This window comes from Cetorhinus maximus, chromosome 16 (assembly GCF_964194155.1).
Source record: "Cetorhinus maximus chromosome 16, sCetMax3.hap1.1, whole genome shotgun sequence".
NCBI lineage: Eukaryota > Metazoa > Chordata > Chondrichthyes > Lamniformes > Cetorhinidae > Cetorhinus > Cetorhinus maximus.
This window is the reverse complement of record NC_135894.1, coordinates 26,622,852-26,647,192: the sequence shown is the minus strand read 5'-3', so window position 1 is coordinate 26,647,192 and position 24,341 is coordinate 26,622,852. Positions and strand designations below refer to the sequence as shown.

At 44.5% G+C, this 24,341-nt stretch overlaps 1 protein-coding gene across 1 annotated transcript in view; it reads left to right on the top strand.

Moving 5' to 3' along the window:
• Positions 1–24,341, top strand: part of grk1a (G protein-coupled receptor kinase 1 a) — a 47,637-nt gene that overhangs the window by 11,629 nt on the left and 11,667 nt on the right. The window contains exons 2-3 of the mRNA XM_078559540.1: positions 5,333–5,460; positions 22,009–22,166. Of these exons, the coding sequence (XP_078415666.1) occupies positions 5,333–5,460; positions 22,009–22,166 (286 nt within the window). The remainder of the gene's footprint in view (positions 1–5,332; positions 5,461–22,008; positions 22,167–24,341) is intronic.

Genomic DNA, 24,341 nt, shown 5'->3' with positions numbered 1-24,341 from the left:
GTGTCCTAGATGATCACATCTGCAGGAAGTGTCACTGGCTGCAGAAGCTCAAGCTCCGGGTTTCAGAACTTGAGCGGTGGCTGGAGACACTGTGGTGCATCCGTGTGGCTGTGAACCACATGGATAGCACATTTAGGGAGGTGGTCACAGCACAGGTTAGGAATGTACAGGCAGAGAAGGAACGGGTGACCACCAGGCAGTCTAACTGATCTAGGCAGGTGGTGCAGGAGTCCCATGAGTCAAACTCGCTTGCTAACCAGTTTTCCATTTTGGATACTAGTGAGGTCAATGGTTCCTCATGGGACTGCAGCCAATGCAAAGTCCATGGCACCATGGGTGCGTCAGCTGCAGAGGAGGGGAGGAAGAAGAGCAGGAGAACAATAGTGATAGGGGATTTGATAGTCAGGGGATCACACAGGCATTTCTGTGGCAGTAAATGTGACTCCAGGATGATGTATTGCTTCTCTGGTGCCAGGTTCAAGGATATCACAGAGCAGCTGCAAGACATCCTTCTGGGGATGGGTGAACAGCCAGAGGTCATGGTTCACATTGGTACCAGCGACACGGGTAGGAAGAGGGATGAGGCCCTGAAAGCAGACTTTAAAGGAGTTAGGAAGGAAATTAAAAAGCAGGACCTCAAGAGCAGTAATCTCAGGATTACTGTCAGTGCCATGTGCTAGCGAGCATAGGAATAGGAGGATTGAGCGATTGAACATCTGTCTGGAGTATTGGTGAGGGAGGGAGGGAATCAGATTTCTGAGGCATTGAGACCAGTTCTGGGGCAGGTTGGACCTGTACAAGCTGGACGGGTTACATCTTAACAGGGCTGAGGCTAATATCTCACAGGGATCTGCTAGTGCTGTTTGAGAGGGTTTAAACTAGCTTGTCAGGGGGTGGGGAACCTAAGAGGTAGCTCAAATTGGAAGGAAGTAAAGCTGGTAACAGGAAGTAGAAAAGTAGTAAGCAGGATTAATTAGAAGGTAGGAAAAATGAAGGCGAGTATCAGCTAAGCCTAGAATGTGGAACAATGTCAGAAAAACTAAGTTAAGGGCGCTCTACCTGAATGTACGCAGCATTCACAACAAGGCAGATGATTTAAAGGCACAAATAGAAGTAATTGGGTATGATCTAATTGCCATTACGGAAACATGGCTGCAGGGTGAACAAGACTGGGAACTGAATATTCAAGGCTATTTGACATTTACGAAGGACAGGCGAAAAGGAAAAGGAGGTGATGTTACACTGATAATAAGGGATGGGATTGGTGCATTAGTAAAGGAGGGTCTCAGATCTGAAGAACAAAATGTGGAATCTGTTTGAGTGAAGCTAAGAAACAGCAAAGAGCAGCAAACATTGGTTGGAATTATTTACAGGCCACCAAACAGTAGTGGTAATGTGGAGCATGGTATTAATCAGGAGATGAGAGAAGCATGAAGCATGGGTAATATAGTAATCATGGGTGACTTCAATCTGCACATAGCCTGGGTAAACCTAATGAGTACTAATGGTGTGGAGGATGAGTTCCTGGAATGTGTTAGGGATGGTTTTCTAGAGCAGTATGTTGAGGAACCGACTAAAGAACAGGCTATTTTAGATCTAGTATTCTGGGGAGACAATAGCGTGGTGGCATTGTTGCTGGACTAGTAATTCCAGGGACCCAGAGTAATGCTCTGGGGACATGGGTTTGAATCCTGCCATGCAGATGGTGGAATTTCAATTCAATTTTGAAATTGAACTCAATAAAAATTTGGAATTAAAAAGTCTAATGACCATGAAACCATTGTTGATTGTTATAAAACCCATCTGGTTCACTAATACCCTTTAGGGAAGGAAATCTGCTGTCCTTACCTGGTCTGGCCTACATGTGACTCCAGACCCACAGCAATGTGGTTGACCCTGAAATGGCCTAGCAAGCCACTCAGTTGCATCAAGCCGCTACAAAGTCCCCAAAAAAGGGGTGAAACTGGATGGGCCACCTGTCGACCTAGGCACTGGAAATGACTCACAGCAAACTCAGCCCTGTCAACCCTGCAAAGTCCTCCTTACTAACATCTGGGGCTAGTGCCAAAATCGGGAGAGCTGTCGCACAGACTAGTCAAGCAACAGCCTGACATAGTCATCCTCACAGAATCATACCTTGCACATAATGTCCCAGATACCACCATCACTATCCCTGGGTGTGTTCTGTCCCACCAACAGGACAGTCCCAGCAGAGGTGGTGGCACAGTGGTATACAGTTGGGAGGGAGTTACCTCAACATCGACTCTGGACCCCATGAAGTCTCAGGGCATCAGGTCAAACATGGGAAAGGAAACCTCCTGCAACATGTAACTCACCTTCTGACTCCCCAAAGCCTGCCCACCATTTACAAGGCACAAGTCGGGAGTGTGATGGAGCACTCCCCACTTGCCTCAATGATTGCAGCTCCCACAACACTCAAGAAGCTCAACACCATCCCGGACAAAGAAGCCCATTTGATTGGCACCACATCCACAAACATTCACTCCCTCCACCGCTGCCGCACAGTGGAACAGTGTGTACCATCTACAAGATGCACTGCAGGAATTCATCAAGGCTCCTTCCAAACCTACAACCGCTACCATCTAGAAGGACAAGGGCAGCAGATATATGAGAACGCCATCACCTGGAAGTTCTCCAAGTCATTCAGCATCCTGACTTGGAAATATATCACCGTTCCTTCACTGTCGCTGGGTCAAATCCTGGAGATCCCTTCCTAGCAGCACTGTGGGTGTACCTACACCACATGGACTGCAGCAGTTCAAGAAGGCAACTCACCACCACCTTCTCAAGGTCAACTAGGGATGGGCAATAAATGCTGATGCAGCCAGTGAAGCCCACATCCCCTGATTGAATAAAAAAAAACTAACTCAGTCATTGTATACAGAATGTAGGTGGGTTGTTGTATGCTGCACCCCAGTCATTGTGTACAGAAATTGAGGGAGATATTAGGTGATACCTCTTGAATGCTGAGTGTGTACAAAAGGATAGAAGTGATGTACCTCAGCCAATTTGTACTAAAGATAGGGAGATGTTGGGTGATGTTCTACATGGTGACTGTACAGAACATACAGATTTTGGAAGGTGTAGGAAGTTCAGAGGAGATAAAAGGAAATAAGACAGACAAAGGAAAGATGAGGGTGTAGCAATAGATTAGTGGCTGATGTAAAAGGAAGTAAAAAACTTTTCTAAACACATAAATAGTGAAGGAGTATTAAATAGTGAATAGTAAATAGTGAAGTAGTCGATAGAAAGTTCGGATCAATTATAGATTGAAACGTGATCTCATGAAGTTGGAGGGTATGGCTGAGATGCTGAATAACTACTTCACATAGACCTTCATCAGAGAAGAGGATGGTGTCAGTGATCAGTAAGGAAGGGGCCTGCTGCAATATCAAAATGGATAAAATGAGATAAAGGGGAGGTATTAAAACGTCGGCAGTCCTCACAATTAAAAGTCACCCGTTCTGGAGGGGATGCATCCTAGTGCCATCCATTATAGAGTTTGTTAGTAAAAGGAAAGCCCATGGGATTAAAGGGACCATGGCAGCATGGACTAAAGAACAGAAAGTAGAGAGTAGTGATGAAAAGTCGCTTTTAAAATGTTGCTGTTGGAAAGCAGTCAGAATATAGGAGCTTTACAAAGTGTTATTGGGACTGGACATAGTTTTTAGAGTCTGTTGCTAGAGATGAAGAGTGTTATTTTCACCCAGCCCGTTCTTCTCCTGAAGCAGCTGGTGCTGCTTCCTTGTTCTGCAATCTCTGTCCATTTAAATAATATACTGCTTTTCTATTCTTCCCGCCAAAATAGACAAGATCACATTTTTCCACATTATACTCCATCTGCCCACTCACTTAGCCTATCTATGTCACTTTGCAGTCCCCTTATGTCCTCTTCACAACTTACTTTCCTACCTAAGTACCATGAGCAAATTTAGCAACCATACATTCAGCCCTTTCGTCCAAATCATTGATATAAATAGTAAATAGTTGAGGCCTCAGCACTGATCCCTGTGACACTCCACTAGTCACATCTTGCCAACCAGAAAATAACCCATTTATACCTACTCTGTTTCCTGTTGGCTAACCAATCCTCTATCCATGCTAATATATGTTACCCCCTGTACCATGAGTTCTTATTTTGGATAGTAACCTTTGATGTTGCCCCTTGTCAAATCTCTTTTGGAAATCTAAGTACAGCGCATTCACAGGTTCCCCTTTATCCACGCTGCTTGTTACTGCCTCAAAGAATTACAATAAGTTAGTCAAACATGATTTCCCTTTCACAAAACCACGTTGACTCTGCCTCATTGCACTGAGATTTTCTAAGTGCCCCACTATAACCTCCTTAATAATAGATTCCAGCAATTTCCCTACAGATGTTAAGCTAAAATGCCTGTGGTTTCCTGCTTTCTCGTCTCCCCCCTTTTTTTGAAGAGATGAGTCACATTTGCTATTTTCCAATCTGATGGGACCTTTCCAGAATCTAGGCAATTTTGGAAAATTAAAACCATCTATTATCTCAGCAGTCATTCCTCTTAAGACCCTAGGATGAAGTCCACCAGGATGTAGAGACTTGTCAGCTTTTAGTTCTAATAATTTTCTCAGTACGCTTTCCCTAGTGATTATAATTGTTTTTAAGTATTGCTGAAAAAAGAGACATGTCAAAGCTTTTCGTCTTGCACTCATCAGGTCACTTGCAAGAATACCAATATGTTAGTATCTTGATCAGTGCAAGACGAAAAGCTTAGGCATGTCACTTTTTTCAGCAATACTCAAGTTCTGTACGATCAAATGACTAATTGTTTTAAGTTCACCCCTCCCTTTCACCTCCTGATTCACAATTATTTCTGGGATGTTATTTGTATCCTGTACCATGAAGACAGATGCAAAATATCTGTTCAACTCATCTGCTGTTTTCTTATTTTCCATTATTAATTCCCCAGAATCAGTCTCGTTAATGAGTGTTAGAAAACAATTTCAGTGGCTATCCATCCCTTAATGACCCTCTGGATGGTCATTCCTAGCACAGGCTTCAACTCCTTTTCCAAGATGGCTTCTTGCGTTAATCACTAGGACTTCAACTCAAGAAGCCCACCTTAGGCACCTGAGAGGCTCTTTAACACCTGTATGCATTGTTGGAATTCACCTACCAAGGGTCTGGAACAACAGGGCACAGGTAGAAGATTAAATGGAAAAGAATGCACATGGGCAATAGGAATTACTTGTGTTTCTTGGGCTCCTTCTCTACAGTTTCCTGGCAAATGTAGTGACTGAAACCCATGAAGTAATCAGGTTGGTCTTTATTTTCCAGGGTGCTATTGTGGAGAAGAGGATCCTTGCCAGGGTACACAGTCGATTCATTGTCTCCCTAGCTTATGCCTTTCAAACCAAAGCAGAGCTGTGCCTGGTGATGACCATCATGAACGGAGGAGATTTGAGGTAAACAGTTCTCTGAGAGATTGTACAAAGGCACCGAGTTTTATCACCTGGCAGGGCAACCAGTTCCTCCATTCACCACATCAAAGGGTTTTCTGATCTGAATTCAATTGCTTTGCACCCCTTACCCGCAAACAAGAGTCTCCAAACAAGATTTAAGAGCTTCCTTCATACTGACATTTTTTGCATAGACATTTTTTGCATAGAAAGAGAGGAAATTATATCCATGCCCTTGGGACATCCCAGAGGTTCACAACTAATTAATGTTCTGTAGACAAACAGGGCAGCCAATTAGCACACAGCGAGTTCCCACAAATAGCCAATGAGATGACTGAGCAGGTAATCTGTTCTGGTGATGTTGGCTGGGGGGTGAATGTTGGCCAGGGCATTATTCTTTATTTTGTTCTTGGGATGTGGGCGTCACTGGCAAGGCCAGCATTTATTGCCCATCCCTGATTGCCCTTGAACTGAGTGGCTTACTGAGCCATTTCAGGGGGCAGTTAAGAGTCAACCACATCACCGTGAATCTGGAGTCAGGTGTAGGCCCGACTAGGTGAGGACAGCAGATTGCCATCCCTAAAGCGCCTCAGTGGACCAAATGGGTTTTTCGTGTCATGGTGATCATTACTGAGACAAGCTTTATAAGTCTAAATTTATTAACTGAATTTAAATTCTCGAGATTACTAGTCCAGTGACATTGCCCCTACACTACACTACCGTCTCCCCCAACTCCACACTGCACTTTCTAAGATCGCTGGGTGATTTGCGCTCTCCCCTTCAGCAGACAGTGGGGACCTCGGTCTAACGCAGGCGTCGGCAATGTTAATACAAAAAGGGTCACGCTTTAAATTTAGCCAAAAATGCAATATCTTAAGAGCTGCAGTGCTGTTACTCAAATGCCAATAATAACGAAAAACACAACACATTTCAATAACATTTTAAATATTTTTACAAAAAAGCTGTCAAATGAATGTTGGTTTCTCACAAGTACAATGTTAGTGAAAGTTTAAATATGAAAACGTTCATTTAATTACCAACAAAATGGGTTCAATCATTTAACCTCGGGAGCCACAAAATGATCATGCAGGATTCTCCTGCTCCAGCAACAGTTTACTTCCTCAGTTGAAGATGTGACTGGGGAACAGCATTTAGACGAATGGAAAGGATGAGTAGGTCAGTCAAGAGATTTAAACAAATAAATGTAGTGTTGGCGATAGACCTCAGGTGGAAAATGTAATGTTGATAATAGTTCTAAAACAAATGAAAAGCAAGAGAATATAAGAAGTCAGAAATTGTGCTTTGAGCACTACAGTTAAATGGGAAACTAAAAGATAAAGTAATTAAACAAGGTGAGAGAAATAACTTCAGTTATAAAGATAGATTGGAGAAATTGAGATTGTTTTCCTTGGAGGAGAAGGCCGAGGGGAGATTTGATAGAGGTGTTCAAAATCATGAGGGGTCTAGACAGAGTAAATAGAGAGAAACTGTTCCCATTGGTGGGAGGATCGAGATCCAGAAGACACAGATTTAAAGTAATTGGCAAAAGAAGCAAAAGTGATGCGAGGAAAAAAAACTTTATGAGGCAGGTTCAATTGAAGCATTCTGAGAGGAATTAGACTGTTATTTGAAAAGGAAGAATGTGCAGGGTTATGGGCAGAAGGCAGGAAAATGGCACTAAGTGAATTGCTCATTTGGAGAGCCAGTGCAGACACGATGGGCTGAATGGCCTCCTTCCGCACTGTAACAGTTCTGTGAAACAAACCGTGTGGTAGGGTGGGTGGGGGTTGGTGGTGGAAACACACAGCTACTGTGAATCCAGGAGAAGACAGATAATGACCTGGAGAGCAAAAGATGGTGAAAGTGATAATGCAAGAAACAAAAGGAGATACAATGAGAGAAATCAAAGATACACATGGTGCAAAAAGGCGTGAAGTTCAACCTAGGGAACATGCTTAACTGTCAGTTCACTACCTCCCAGTTTATGCCCACATCCAGCTCAAATTTCACCTGCAGAAAGCAGTTTATGGGAGAAAAGGATCTGAATGAGGAAGTATAAGAAACAGGAAACATGGGGCAGGTTCCAGTGGAACTAGGGTCTGCTTGAAGGGGACAAAGACAGAAATGTGGTGGGTGTAAAATGGTGATATGAGATAGACTATCCATTACACACACACACACTCTCATTTCCATTGGCTTTCAATAAGTGTTGTCTGATGCGTGGACAATTCAATATCACCCATTGTACGTTCTCACTGAAGCAGATTGCTCCCAGAGGCTGCAGACCACAGTGAGCAGACAGGCTTCCAAGTCCAAGCACCAATCCCACTCCCATGACATCATCAGGGTTACAGGGGGAAAACAGAATGGGTAAAAACTGACAGTAAAACATGACCCAAAATTGTCACCACAGGGAGTAAGATGGACAGGAATTGATTGATAGTTGATAGATTGATGGGAAAACTTAGATCAATTTGTGCATCTAATGAGAAGGCTTCAACTTATAGAGAGCCCTATGGCTTCAAGATATCTCCAAATTGTTCACACATTAGTAACAGGAAGAGTAGATGAGGATAATGCAGTGGATATGACGTACATTGTAAAATATTGTTGTATTACCAGTAAATATCTGTAAAGCGCTAGGAATTAATTGTTACATGTAAGTGTTCCATGGGGCCACATTTCACACTTGCACCACAGGCTGATGTGATGTGTAACAGAACCAGTTCAAACCGGTCCTTCTATTGTACGAGACAGCTAGCAAGTTAAAGATAAAGTGTTTCTGATCTTTCCAATCTTGAAGTGAGATTATTAACAACATCTGGGAAACAAAAGGCAACAAGAACAGACAGCATACATGGATTTACAAGAAGTCTTTTAAAATGGTAAAACACCCCCCAAAGCACAGCACAGGACCGTTAACAACAAAATATTGAGGAAAGACACTGACAAAATACAAGAAGATATAAATAAACTTCCAGTTGGGAGACTAGATGGCAAATAAATTTCCATATGGAAAAGTGTAAGGTTGCACCTTTTGGGAGAAGGAATAAGGAGGCTCTTGTTCCTTGTGTTATGGCACAGCCAATGGTAAATATTGAGTTGTTCAAATCCCAAAGGGAAACTTGAAACAACTGTCCCAACTTGTTTTGCAATTTGTATAAATTTTGAGATGCGTGCCTTGAATTCAGTAGTAATAAGACCATTAAAGATTTTTTTACAAAAGATTAAACATTGATTAATAAGAGAAATGATTTTAAACACATACATAAATCTACAAATTACTACTATGATAACTTCTAAACCCCCTACTTAATCTAACTCCCAGTTACACGTTCATTAAGACAACAGTAAGACATAGATTTTAAAGGACCCAGGCAAGCTGACACACAATACCCTGAACCAGTCAAATTCAAAGTGAGTTTTCTTAACTTCAGTTCTTTGAAAACAGCAGCTTGAGGCCTAGGTGCTGAAGGTTTCTCACGCTTGTTAGATCTTAAAAATGCCTACCTTTACACACAGCCTTCGCTCCTTTATACATATTTTCCCCTTTGAATGCACATTCCCATTGTTTCACCCTGTCATTGGACTTTATCTTTCCGATGATAAAAATCTCTCATAGCACTAAGTTTTACCAGTAATCTTTGGGAAAAAATAAACACACTGGCCAGAATTTTACATTTGGCATGCGGGCACGTGCCCAACAAACCGGAACGTAAAATGATGCGTGATGATGTCGGGCATGCATCCTGACATCACCGCGCACTGTCGCAATATTTCACTAGGCGGGCACGCGATGAAGACGGAGGTGCACTCGCCATTAATTAATGGACCAGTTAAGGCCTGTGAGGCACCAATTATCTGTGATTTTATGCCGCCCGTGAGATTTTCAGGGCATCGCATGGGAACAACGAGCAGGCGGGTAGGCCACATTTTCAAAAACCTCGTCCACGGGCAGGATAAGAGGGGTTAGTGGGTTTGCTAATGCGAGTAGTTGTTGTGCTTGCTTGTGTGAACAGGACAACTTCAGTTCACTTCAGAGCTGCTTTGACAGAAATAAGAGGCTTCAGCTCAGGACTCTGGAGAAGTCATAACAATTGGGGCCTTCCCGGTAGCAGACAGCCTTCCCTTACCCTAGGAATGGGGATTATGGTCTCCTGTGGAGGCACCTCCTCCTCGGAGGAAGAGAGGGCCAGAAGGGAGGAGGAGGCCAGGAGTCTCTATTCAGCCTCCAGGGAAGTGACCTGTGGGAGGAGAGGTGCAGGCACAAGAGGCACAGGGCCAACAGGAAGTGCAAGGCGGAAGGTGCCGCAGAAGACGCCACTATCCTGCTGCCAGTGTTTACAGGCGGCAAAGCAGCTACCTCAATATGTCCGAGGTGCAATGCCGAAGGAGGCTCCATCTCTCAAGGGAGACTATGACCTCCATTTGTCAGACGATTGGCCCTGAGATCAGCCCCAACAGTGTGGGTGGACACCCCATGCCAGTGGCGTTGAAGGTCACAGTGCCCCGGAGCTTCTATGCCTCTGGCTCTTTCCAGGGGTCGGTGGGTGATCTTTGTGGTGTCTCCCAATCAGCTGACCACAGTTGCGTCAAGCTGGTGACAGACGCTCTGTTCAGACGTACACTGACTTTCATTCACTGCTGCATGGATGAGGCCAGTCAGACAGAGCGAGTCAGAGGCTTCACAGCCATTGCTGGCTTCCCCTGGGTCCAGGGTGCTATAGACTGTACACATGTGGCCATCAAGGCGCCAGCGGGTGAGCCCGGTGCCTTCGTCAACAGGAAGGGCTTCCACTCCATGAATGTGCAGATAGTGTGTGATCACAGGATGTTGATTCTACAAGTCTGTGTGAGGTACCCAGGCAGCTCCCATGATGCTTACCTCCTGAGACTGGTGCCGAGGCTCTTCAGTGCTCCAGCCCGGATGGATGGATGGCTGTTGGGTGACAAGGGCCATCTCCGCAAAAGGTGGCTCATGACATCTCTCCGCCGTCCAAGAACAGAGGCCGAGCAGCGTTACAAAAGGAGCCACGGCTCCACAAGTGTGATGGTAGAGAGAACCATAGGTCTTCTCAAGATGCGCTTTCCTCAAGATGCGCTTCCGATGCCTGGACCGTTCAGGGGGCACACTGCAATACCCCCCAGATACTGAGTTACTGACAGTGGTTGCATGCTGCGCTCTCCACAGTCTGGCACTGGAAAGTGGGGGAGGCAGTGGAGGAAGATGATGTTGTCGCAGCTGCTTTGGCAGCAGACGATGAGTCCAGTAGTGAGTCCGAGGACGAGCACGGTCAGGAGAACGCTGAGGGGATAGACACTGACCTGGGCAACCTGTAGGGAGGGAGGGACACCTGGGAGGCTTTGATCCAACACTCCTTCAGCTAACCTACCAAATAAGAACCACCACCACATGCCAGGGCTGCAGGCTCCATACTCGATCCCTGACAGGAACATTTGCTTGGTGGACAACATTCACTATGTGCCAATTCAATAAAGTTCAATAACAAACAAGTCACTCATAACATCATGGGTTACCCTCACCTGCAGAACTAATGAAGCACCCGGAGGCTTGTTGAACAGAAACACATTTAATGCTGTGGTGCCTGGCATACATAATACAAATGAAATTGAAAGGTGTTAACCATCACAACAAATAATAATTAATGTAAAACTAGGGGGGGGCGAAATATCACCAGTGATAAGCTCGCGTGGTGCTTAAGGTGCTTTAAGTTTTCGCTTGCAGGTGCTACATCTAGGTGCTCCCCCCTCACTGGCACTGGTATTGGAGACAGCCTGCTCACTCTGCTGTCCTGTTGGCCTTGATGACCTTGGCGGGCACCCTCTGGCCCATGGAGCCTTGCTGGCCACACTTGGGGGGTGGGGGGATGAGTGGCCAGTGCCACAGCTGGCATCTCCCCAGTTGCCACAGCCTCATCGAATGCCATGGTCACTGCCAGAGCAGTGGAGGAGCTGCTGCTGTCATCCGGAGCACCTTGGGGGGAGTCCGCAGAGACGACAAGCAGCTCATGCGCCAACGTCAGGTAGCTTTGGACCTCCCTGCTCACTATTGATGGATGGGCACCTAACTGGGATACTGGGTGCCTCATCCATCTCCCACACTGACAGTGACCACCTGAGGTCATTGCCGGTGTGAGGGCTTGCAGGCCATACTGCATCCCCAATAACCCCTGATTCAGCTCCTGGAGGAGCCTCTACATGAGCGTCGCCACTCTCTCCAGGGAGGAGGCAGTGCGCTCGGCCATGAGGGTCATTGCATTGCTCATGCTCCGCGTGGACTCCTCCATCACAGAGACCATGGCACGCATTCCCCCATGTATCCCCACCAGATCCTCCCGCACACCCTGCTGGACTTCCAGCATCTGCTGCCTCAGGGACGACTCCAGAGGCTCATCATCAGCCACTGGCTGAGCATGTTCCTGGTCCCCAGCAGCCCTCCGACTGCCAGCACCCAGGGCACACACAGCCTGCACCTGCACCTCTAGCGAGTGTGAAGTGCCCTCACCGGTGTGCACCGAGATACTATCCACCAATCTAATGCCCACCGAGGTGCTGGTATCTGCGCTGGTGCCTGCCTGGCTGAGAGGGTGTGAAGCAGGTGCATTTCCATGGTCGCTGTCCTCTGGGGTCACCGGTGGGCCTTCAGACTCCTCACCCCAATGGGCTTCTGGTGAGCATGAAAGGAAGAACAAGGACATGTCATTAGTTGAAGTCATTACACTGTTACTGTGCATGCCTGGCACCCAGATCAGGGTGCCCTCGTCTTTCCACTATCAATGGGGATTCCATGTTTGAGGACCCACATCAGTATAGAGACTATAGTGGAATGGTTGCTATGACAGACATTCTGAGCTCAGTTCACTGCACTCTCACCTCCCTGTGGCACCCCGACCTCAGCACAGCCGGTTGACCTAGGCGCATGGCGTCTCTCCAGCTCCAGGGCCTCCTGCTCATATCTACTCAGGATTAGAGGGTGGGGAGTCCTCTGCCAGTCCGCAACCTCTCTGCATTGTTATGGGCTGTCTTCTGCTAAAAGGACAGAGGAGCATTGATTAGTCCACCCTGTACCTGCAATGCCATTGCAGCCTGGCCAACCCCACATGAGGAAAACCTCGCAGGGCTCAGCTGATTCATGACCCTGGAGCTGCAAGACACTCATTCCAAGCAGCCGGGGCTCACCCCCTTGCCCAGATGCTGCCTCATTGACATTTGCCACTCACATTCTAAGAACTCTGAGGTCCGGGGGGAGAGGGGTGGGTGGCGGGGGGTGATGGGGGCTCCTAACTGCTGTGCTAAGTGACCCATGCCAACACGGTACTCACCCTTCCCCATCACAAGAGATCATTAAACTGCCTACGCACTACACCCATGTGCACTTCACCACACCCTGGATACCACTCCTCCCAGGCATTTTTGGTGAGGTTGGGGGTTGGGGTGGGGTGGGGGGAGGGGAGCTCCTCCTCCTGTCCCTGGGTACAAGGATATCTCTGCGAGCTGCCACCTTCTCCAGGAGGGCAGCGAATCACCCATCGGAAAAACGCGGGGCTGACTGCCCCACTGACCTGCCCTCCCGCCTGCCGCATTCAGCACTGAGCTCCATGGCGAGGTTCCTCATATTCACTGGCAGCCTTCGCAGGGCTGCCATGGCTGCTTTTGAATCAGCCGCTGGGTCACCATTGGACCTGGTGGACATTGAGCTCCCGCCCCTGCCCCTTCTCCCTGTTGCCACTGTCGCTTCTTATGCTTGGCGGGCCTTAATTGGCCCGCCCGTGTAAAATGGTGGTGCGGAGCCTATCGCGGGCAGCAGTCGGGTTCCCAAACTGTTAAATGCCTTCTGACACTCCTATGTCCATTGAAATTTCTTGGTCTTTTTTAATATTTCAGTTAGTGGAACAACCACACTGCTAAAATCTGGTACAAATTTTCAATAAAACCCACACATGCCCAGAAATCTTAAAACTTCTCATTTTGTTGTAGGCGTGGGAAAATCCATGATAGAATTGGCTTTCATAAGCTTCTATAAATATGTGAAGAGAAAAAGATTGGCAAAGATAAACGTAGGTCCCTTATAGTCAGAAACGAGTGAAATTATAATGGGGAACATAAATGGCAGAAGAATTGAACATATATTTTAGCTGTGTCTTCACAAAAAAGGACAATAATTTCCCAGAAATATTAAGGAATTAAGGGTCTAGTGAGGAGGAATTGAAGAAAATCAATATTAGTAAAAAAAAAATGGTGCTAGAGAAATTAATGGGGTTAAAGGCTGAAAAATCCCCAAGGCCTGATAATCTATATTCCAGAGTACTAAAGGAAGTGGCCCTGCAAATATTGGATGCATTGGTAGTCATTCCAAAATTCTATAGATTCTGGAGCAGTTCCTACAGATTGGAGGGTGGCAAATGTAACCCCACTATTTAAAAAAGAAAGAGAAAAAACAGAGAATTACAGACCAGTTAGCCTAATATCAGGAGTGGGGAAAATGCTAGAGTCTATTATAATAGATGTAGGAACAGAACACTTGGAACGCATTAACAGAATTAGACGAAGTCAGCATGGGTTTGTGAAAGAGAAATCATGCTTAACTAAACTACTGGAGTTTTTTTTGAGGATGCAACTAGTAGAATAGATAAGGGAGAACCAGTGGATGTGGTGTATTTGAATTTCAAGAAGGCTTTTGATGCAGCCCCACATAAGAGGCTAGTAGACAAAATTAAAGCACATGGGATTGGGGGTAATATACTGGCATGGATTGAGAATTGATTGACAAACCGGAAACAGAGGGTAGGAATAAATGGGTTTTTTTTCCCGGTGGCAAGCGGTGACTAGTGGTGTACCAAAGGGATCAGTGCTTGGACCTCAGCTATTCACAATATATATATATATAAATGACTCGGATGAGGGAACCAAATGTAATATTTCCAAGTTTGCTGACGACACAAAGCTAGGCGGGGTTGTGAGTTGTGAGGAGGATGCAAGGAGGGTTCAGGGCAATTTAGACAAGTTGTATGTGTGGGCAAACATGGCAGATGCAGTAAAACATGAATAAATGTGAAGTTATACACTTTGGTGTGAAAAACAGAAAGGCAGAGTATTATTTAAATGATGATATATTGGGAAATGTGGATGTACAAAGGCATCTGGGTGTCCTTGTACACCAGTCAATGAAAGTAAATATGTAGGCGCAACAAATAATTAGGAAGGCAAATGGTATGTTGGCCTTCATTGCAAAAGGATTTGAGTTCAGAAGTAGGAATGTCTTACTGCAGTTATACAAGGCCTTGGTGAGACCACACCTGGAGTATTGCTTGCAGTTTTGGTCTCCCTGCCTAAGAAAGGATATACTTGCCATAGAGGGAGTGCAGCAAAGGTTCACTAAGCTGATACCAGGGATGGCAGGGCTGTCGTATGAGGAAAGGTTGATTCGACTGGGCCTGTATTCATTAGAATTTAGAAGAATGAGAGGGGATCTGATTTAAACATATAAAATTCTAACAGGCCTAGACAAACTAGATGCAGGGAGGATGTTTCCCCTGGTTAGGAAGTCTAGAACCAGGGGCCACAGTTTCAGGATACAGGGCAGACCATTTAGGGTTGAGATGAGGAAAATTTATTCACTCAGAGGGTGGTCAACCTGCAGAATTCTCTACCACAGAAGGCTGTGGAGGCCAAGTCACTGAGTATATTCAAGAAAGAAATTGATAAATGTTTGGATATTAGGGTCATCAAGGGGTATGGCGAGAAAGAGGGAATATGGCATTGAGATAGAGGATCAGCCATGATCATGCTGAATGGCGGAGGAGGCTTGAAGGGCCTACTCCTGCTCCTAGTTTCTATATCTCTCAGAGCCACCTTACCATGTCCAATGGTATGGTCTAGATGCGTAACTTGCACTATTGCAAATTCACTTTTTGCCAAGTTCAACACCAAATTAGCTTCTTGTAATCGAGTAAATAATTCTTACAGATGTTGTAAATGTTCCTCCCACGTCTGACTGAAAACTATCAAGTCATCAATATAAACAGCACAATTGCTCAGACTTGCAATTACTTTTTTTGTCAGGTCTTTGAAATTTTGCAGGTGCATTTTTCATACCAAATGGCATGACTTTAAACTGATATAGTCCATCTGGCATCACAGAAGCCGATATCTCCTTTGCTCTCTCTGCTAATGGTACTTGCCAATATCCTTTTAGCAAGTCAATCTTTGTGATAAATTTTGATTGTCCCACTTTTTCAATGCAAACTTCCAACCGTGGTATAGGATATGAATCCACTTATGTCAATGCACTCACCTTTTGATAGTCCACATACAGTCTTTGTTTTCCATTTGGTTTCGGTATGCACAATAGGCAAACTCCAGTTACTGCAATTAGACTGGTTATCATTTTGAAGCATTAATTCAATTTCTTTCTGTACTTGTGATAACTTTGCCAGATTCAATCTATAAGGATGTTGCCTTAGCAAAGATGAAACTTCTACAGACACATCATGTATAGCTAAATTCATCTTCCCCAGTTTATTTCCACAAATAGCTTTGAGTGACCACAATACCTTTGCCAAATCACTTTGACACTTGTCTGGAAGGTGACTCAATACTACATTTAAATTTTCAAGCACCCCCTCATTATCCAATTTGACTAGAGGAAAATAAATTTCAGAGTCCTGCATTTCTACTTCTTTCTCATTATCTACCGCCACTAACACCTCCTTTTGATCCTCTTCCCTGTCAAAGTACTTCTTAAGCATATTTACATGAAACACCCTCTGCTTCTTTCTTCTATCTGGAGTATTTATTAACTAATTCACTTCACTTAATTTCTTTTCAATCCTGTCAGGCCCACTAAACCTTGCCTTTAACCAGTCACCCAGTACTAGTAACACAACTAGCACTTTCTCCCCAACAGCAAAACTACGAGCTGTAACTTTCCCATCTGCTTTCATTTTCTTCATTTGCTGTGATACCTTTAAATGTTCCCTAGCCAAATCACAAGCTCTGTCCAATCTCTCTCTGAAGCTTGATATATAATCCAGGAGAGTAGTTTCTGAATTTTGACTGACCAATTTCTCATGAATCGATTTCAGTGGTCTTCTCACCTCATGACCATAAACTAGTTCAAAAGGACTGAAACCAGTCGATGCATTAGGAGCATCCCTAATAGCAAACAACAAGAATGGAATCCCCCTACCCCAAACCTGTGGATAATTCTGACAATCCACTCTCATCATAGTTTTTAGAGTTTGATGCCATCTTTCTAAAGCTCCTTGTGACTCGGGATGGTAAGCTGTTAACTTCAACAGTTATATCCCCAAACTGTTCATTACTTCCTTAAACAGCTGTGACATGAAATTTGAACCCTGATCTGACTGTATTTCTTTAGATAAACCATATCTTGTAAAAATAAAAATTGGTTAACTCTCCCCCAATTCTCTTTGTCGTAATATTTCTCAAAGGTATTGCTTCAGGAAACCTGGTAGACACATACATTATTGTTAGTAAGTACTGATTTCCACTTTTCTTAGTGAGGGGTCCTACATAACCAATTGTGACTGTAGTAAAAGGTTCTGCAAATGCTGGATTTTGAATTAAAGATGCCAGCTTAATCACTGCTTGTGGCTTTCCCTATCACCTGACATGTGTGACATGTCCCACAGAACTTGACTACATCCCTATGCAATCCAGGCTAAAAAAAAGTTTTTGTATCTTCACCTGTGTCTTTCTAATTCCTAAATGCACCCACTCCCATTGGAATTTCATGAGCTATCCTCAGAATCTCATTTCCATATCCAAACGGTAGTACAATCTGATGCACCTCCCTCCAGCTTTCATTTGCTGAAGCATGATAAGGACTCCATTTTCTCATTAAAACATTACCATTAAGGTAATAACATTCTGGAATACATTTTGCCTCTGTTTCTGAGTGAAATGACTGATATAAATGTTTTTGCAAATCCTTTTTCTGTAACTCCACTAACCTCCTTGTGTTAAACACTTCAGCTGAATTGTCTTCCAGTCTTTCTTCCTGAACAATCTTATCAAACACTGTCAATAATTGGGTTTCCCTGCCTTTGAACTTCCTTTCAACCTATGAGCCCGTGATCCCGTTATCACATAATCTGGAAACAATCCAGGATGCTCTCTCTACAACACTTCTGTTGAAAACACTTCTACAAGCTGCTCAACTACCATAGGCATCACCCACATGTGATCCAGCTATCATTACCCAGAATAAACTGAACCCCTGCAATGGGCAATTTTTCCACTATTCCAACCATCACCTCGCATGTTTTCCACTCACTCTTTAAATTTATCTCCCACAATGGAATAGGTTTACCATCTCCATGAACCCTACTTATTATCACCTGTTCCTGCAATACTCCCTCTGAACAACAAATGTCACTATCCCACAACATTCAGGATTGACTAGCCCCTGTGAATCTTAAAATTTTAAGATCTTTACTTACTCCACCCTGTCCACACAAAATCTTTAAACATTTCTGCAACCTGCTCCTCCAAATTCTCTTGGGTAAATTGTGAACACATTCCCACTTCTTTACCTATTACTGATTCTTTCTGTTTTACTATACACAAACCCCTGGTTTTTTTTTCCTGTGCCTGAACCTCAGAACCCACAGTACTTTTACTTCCAGAACTTTTCTGCACCCCTTTAATTCCAACAGAGTTTCCCTGCAATTTCCAGCACACAGATTTTGTAAGTCTAACTTCATTACAAATAAAAGCACCTTCATTTTCAAATGTCACTTCTACCCTCAGCACCTTCCTTTTTCTGAGAAAAAACTTCCTGGGAATTTCCACTTACTCATTCTCTTCCCTGAGTACCCACCTTCCTTTCACCTTCCCACTTTTCTGATTTAAAAGGGTGAAGAAAAAAGGGTTTAGCTGTATGAACTAATTCAATCATCAGCTATCTCTGCTGCTTGTCTTACCGTTTCAATCCTCTGTTCCTCCTCATGAGTTCTCACTAACAAAGGGAATTGAATCTTTAAGTTCTTCCAAAAGAATTCTCTAAGAGCTGCATATGTTGTCTCTATCTTTAATGCCCATATCCACCGGTCAAAATTACTTTGCTTTACTCTTTCAAACTCAATATAAGTTTGCCCAACTGTTTTCTCATATTCCTAAAATTCTGCCTGTATGCCTCAGGAACCAACTCATATGCACTCAAAATAGCCTTTTTAACCACATCATAGCTCATTGATATTGCTTCTGACAGTGAAGCATAAACTTCATGTGCTATATCCACCATCCGGGATTGTAACAACAACGTCCAATTTTCCTGTGGCTATTTCATTTATTTAGCTATTTTCTCAAATGAAATACAAAATGCTTCCACATCTCTTTCCTCAAGCTTTGGAAGAGCTTCTACAAATTTAAACATCTCCCCTCTGGGTTCTGGTCTTGAAAGAAATTCTTCTTCACCTACCAGCGTCTCTTTTTTAACTGCCTGCATTTTAAGTTGGAAGACTCTCTCTCTCTGTTTCTCTTTCCTCCTTTTCTAACTTTGCCATTTCTAATTCCCTTTCTTGTTTCCTGTCTCACTCCTGCCTTTCTGTCTGTTCCCTTTGAAATGCTCTTCCTTTTTCTTTATCTGCTGCCTCTAGCTCAAGTTTTTTCATTTCCTTTCCTTGTTCAAGTTCAAGCTTCTTCATTTCTAACTGAAGTCTCACTACCTCCAGCTGTGACTCACTGGTGTCAGGTATCACTTCCAACTTTATATGCTGTGCTATACCTTCAATTATATCTGCTTTCTTCCTCCCTGCAGGTAACCCTAATTGTAATTTATCTGCCAATTCCATTAACTTAACTTTAGTTACCTTTTGTAAACCAGCCAAAGTTATAACCTCAACTCCGAGACAAGTCTGAGCAACTGCCAAAGCCATATTGCAATCTCGCCAGTTAAAAAAACCTCACACCAACTCCTGAATTCAAAGTGATTCTTGTACTCTTAACCTTAAGATTCGCCAACTCCAAACCAATCAAGGAATTTCAAATATATCCCACAAAGAGCCCTCAACTATGTTATGGCATAGCTGATGGTAAATGCTGAGTTGTCCAAATTCCAAAGGGAAAGTTGAAACAACTGCCACAACTTGTTTTGCAATTTGTATAAATTTTGTGATGCGTGCCTTGAATTCATCAGTAATAAGACCACCAAGTCTTACAGGTTTTTACAAAACTAGATTAAACATTTATTAATAGGAGAAATGATTTTAAACACATACATAGATCTACAAATTGCTACTATGATAACTTCTAAATCACCTAATCAATCTAACTCCCAGTTACACTTCCGTTAAGGCAACAGTAAGACACAGATTTTAAAAGGCCCAGGCAAGGTGACACACAATACCCTGAGCCAGTCAAATTCAAAGTGAGTTTTCTTAACTTCAGTTGTTTGAAAACATCAGCATGAGGCCTAGATGCTGAAGGCTTTTCACACTAGTTAGATCTTAAAAATGCCTAGCTTTACACACAGCCTTCGCTCCTTTATACATATTTTCCCCTTTGAATGCAAATTCCCATTGTTTCACTATGCCTTTGGACATAATCTTTCTAATAATAAAAAATCTCTCATAGTTCTAAGTTTTACTAGTAATTTTCAAATAAACACACTGTTTCTAAACTTCACCTGACTAGGTGACATTTCACCCCTCCTTTGAAAACATTCTAGTCTGGTTTATTTAAAAATGCAAATGTTCTTTTACACCTTACATTCTAAACTTCCTCCATGTTTACATCAAAGCCTTCAGACCAACTGCCTTTAATTAAAGTCTCTCTCTCACTCACACACACACAGACACAGATACCACTATTTTACAATAAATTCCAACAATATTATGAGAATTATTATATCTTCCTGATACTTGGAAAGTAAATGGAGAAGAGCTTCACAAATTATTCAAGGTAATGAAGAAGGTTAACAAATCCTTAAAATGTGTAAACATAGCACATGGTTAATATTTAGAGCAATAACATTGAAAAGCAGAGATGTTACGGCGAGCATATATAGAGCCTTGGTTAGACCACACTCTGGTTTCCATATTATATGATGGACATTGAAGCACTGGAAAAAGTGCAAAAAAAAACAACATACAAAGATGATAGTAACTGAGAGATTATAACCGTCAGAAAGACTTATCTGGTGGGGAACTTTTCCCCAGAAAAGAAGGGACTAAGAGGTGACCTGGTACAGATCTGTAAAATGATGAGGGGGTTCGATAGGGTGAACATAGGGGCAGCTATTTCCGCTTGTGGGTCTCCAGAATCCGAAGCAGGAGTTAGGTGGCCATGACCAGTGGGGTCACGGGACGAACAATTGGGGTCGTGAACTCCGAGGCAGTGACAGCAGTTGTCGAGCAGAGTCTCAGATTTGCCAGGCCTGGGATTGGCTGTGAGGCCCCTCCCCCTCCCCTCCTCCTCCCCCCTCCCTCCCCCCTCTCCCCCTCCCCTCCCACCCCTCCCCCTTCCCCCTCCCTGATAATAATGGCCATGAAACTACCAGGTTATTGTAAAAACTCACCTGGTTCAGTAATGCCCTTTAGGGAAGGAAATCTGCTGTCCTTACCTGGTCTGACCTACATGTGACTCCAGGCCCACAGCAATGTGATTGACTCATAAGCCTTAACTGCCCTCTGAAATGGTCTAGCTAGCCACCCAGTTCTACCAAACTGCTACAGAAAGGTTAAAAAAGAATCAAACCGGATGGGCTACTCGCTGGGTCAAAATCCAGGAAATCCCTCTCTATCAGCACTGTGGGTGTACTTACACCACAGGGCCTGCAGCGGTTCAAGAAGGCAGCTCACCACCACCTTCTCAAGAGCAATTAGGGATGGGCAACAAATGCTGGCCCAGCCAGTGAAGCCCACATACTTAAAAGAATAAAAGAAAATATAAGAACATTGAGAGCGATCTTCTTGCATATGACATTTTGCAGATTTAGCAGTCACAGCCAAGTCACAGAACTTTGTTAGATGGATTGCCTTGAATTCTGTGGCAAAGCTTTGGGTGGCCAGTATGGTGGACAGTCTGATCCAGGGGTCACAGTTTGGGGTTGTCCTTGATATTCTGTTTGTGGAGAGGCTTGATGTCCTTACACAGAGAGTGCGGATTCTGTGGAGTGTAGATAACCATTTACAAGGGAGGTTGAAGCCTGGAGACTCTACTGTTGGGTCCCTCACCAGATCTTAGCTGACGTATGTAGCCGTGGTTAGAATGCAGAACTCCCTATCACAGGGAGTGGTTGAGCTGAATAGCAAAGATGGATTTAAGTGGAAGCTATATAAATATATGAGAGAGAAATGGATAAAAGATTGTTTTGATGTGGTAAGCTGAAGAGGGATGGGGGGAGGCTGGTGTGAAGCATGGACACCAGTATCGGCCAGTTAGGCCCAATGGCCTGTTCTTGTGTTTTAAATTCAATGTAATTCTCTGCAATCCATTCAGTTGCTTTTTTCAAAGTTGCTTTGTCAAACTAATCCCTGTGGTAAGGTTCCTGTCACTTGCTCTCTCCAGATATCACATTTACAACGTCGATGAAAACAACCCGGGTTTTGGTGAGGACAGAGCCTGTTTCTATACGGCTCAAATTGTCTGTGGCATGGAGCACCTTCACCAATCCAGGATCATCTTTCGTGACCTAAAACCAGAGAACGTGCTCCTCGATAACGAGGGTGAGCTGTCAGGGTCGGGGTCGGGGAGGGTGGGTGGGTGTGGAGTTTGACCAGGAGGGAATTTCTTGGGGAAAAGTTGTGGCTCTGGTTGTTTAATTGGACCCACCTGTGTCAGAAACCAGTCCAATTTGAAAGCGTGCTTGAACTTTGACCCCGAGCACAGTGCTTTTGAGGGTCACTGTAGATGATGTGGAGTGGCAATTCAGCTCTGTGGAGAGTGAATCACAAGAAGCACGCAAGAATGAGGAGCAGGAGTGGGCCATTCAGCCCCTCAAGCCTGCTCCACCATTCAATAAGATCGTAGCCTCAACCCTGCTTTCTTGCCTGACCCCCATATTACCCTTGACTGATGAAGAGTCATACAGACTGGAAACGTTAACTGTGTTCCTCTCCGCAGATGCTGTCAGACCTGCTGAGTTTTTCCAGCTATTTTTGTTTTTGTTACCCTTGAATCACTTGTCAATCAAAAATCTGTCTAACTCAGTCTTAAATACATTCAATGGCCCAGCTTCCACTGCTTTCCGGGGAAAAGAATTCCAGACAGTAACAACTCTCTGAGAGAAGATTCCTTCTCAGCTCCATTTTAAATGGGAGACCCCTTAATTTTAGACTGTGTCCCCTAGTTCTAGACTCCCCCACCAGCGATGGGAAACAAGGTGGAGGAGTAAACATTCAGGCTGTTTACTTCCTCTTAACACATACGTTGCACTTAAATCTGAGTTGATTTATCCATTTCTTCACAGACTCACAAACTAAGTCACAAACCTCAGTTTTCTGAAAGATGTAAATCCAAGTTTAAACTGGCCTGGAGGTCTGCTTCACCTGTCCTGTCAGGAGAGGGGCAGGGGGGGTGCAAGAGGTGCAGGAAAGTCATAGGGAACCCAGAGGGTGGGAAGTCCACAGCATGTATGTGATGTTACCAGCCAGTTTTCCACCTGTTATCCAGCCCGGCTGAGAATCAGACAGGATTCTGGTCATTGACGCCCTCCATCATAAGGTCAGAAGTAGGGGTGTTGGCTGATGATTGCACAATGTTCAGCACCATTCGTGACTCCTCAGATACTGAAGCAGTCCATGTCCAAATGCAGCAAGGCCTGGAAAATAACCAGGCTTGGGCTGACAAGTGGCAAGTAACATTGGCATCTTACAAGTGCCAGGCAATGACCATCTCCAAGAAAGAATCTAACCATCGCCCCTTGACATTTAATGTCATTACTATCGCTGAATCCCCCACTATCAACATCCATTATCATTGACCAGAAACTGAGCTGGAATAGCCATATAAATACTGTGGCTACAAGAGCAGGTCAGAGACTGGGAATTCTGCAGAGAGTAACTTTCTCCGGATTCCCCAAAGACTGTCCACCATCTACAAGGCACGAGTCAGGAGTGTGATGGAATACTCTCCATTATCCTGGATGAGTCAGCTCCAAAAACACTCAAAAAGCTCAACACCATCCAGGAAAAAGCAGCCGCTTGATTGGCACCCCTTCCACAAACATTCACTCCCTTCACCACCGACGCACAGTAGCAGCAGTGTGTACCATCTACAAGATGCACTGCATGAATTCACCAAGGATCCTTAGACAGCAGTTTCCAAACCTACGACCGCTAACACCTAGAAGGACAAGGGCAGACACATGGGAACACCACCACCTGGAAGTTCCCCTCCAAGCCACACACCATCCTGACTTAGAAATATATCGCCGTTCCTTCACTGTCACTGGGTCAAAATCCTGGAACTCCCTCACTAACAGCACTGTGGGTGTACCTACACCACATGGACTGCCGGTCAGAGGACTGGGCGAGGGGGGAACGGTAGAGGGGGGTGGTGGTTATCAGTCAGCTTAGGTGGGGGAGACCAGGAGCCAAAGGTGGCAACAGTACGAAGCATGGGGAGAGTGGAATGGGAGGCTGCGGTTGGTGGGTTCAGAGGATTGAAGGAGGTGCGATTGGAGGGATGAGGGAGGTGCGATCAGGGGCTGAAGGATTGGTGGATTTATGGAGGTGGAATTAGAGGGTTGAGGGAAGTGGGATCAGAGGGTTGAGGGAGGTAGAATCAGAGGCTGAGGGAGGTGGGACCAGAGGCTGAGGGGGGTGGGATGAGAGGGTTGAGGGAGGTGGGATCAGAGGGTTGAGGGAGGTGGGATCAGAGGGTTGAGGGAGGTGGGATTG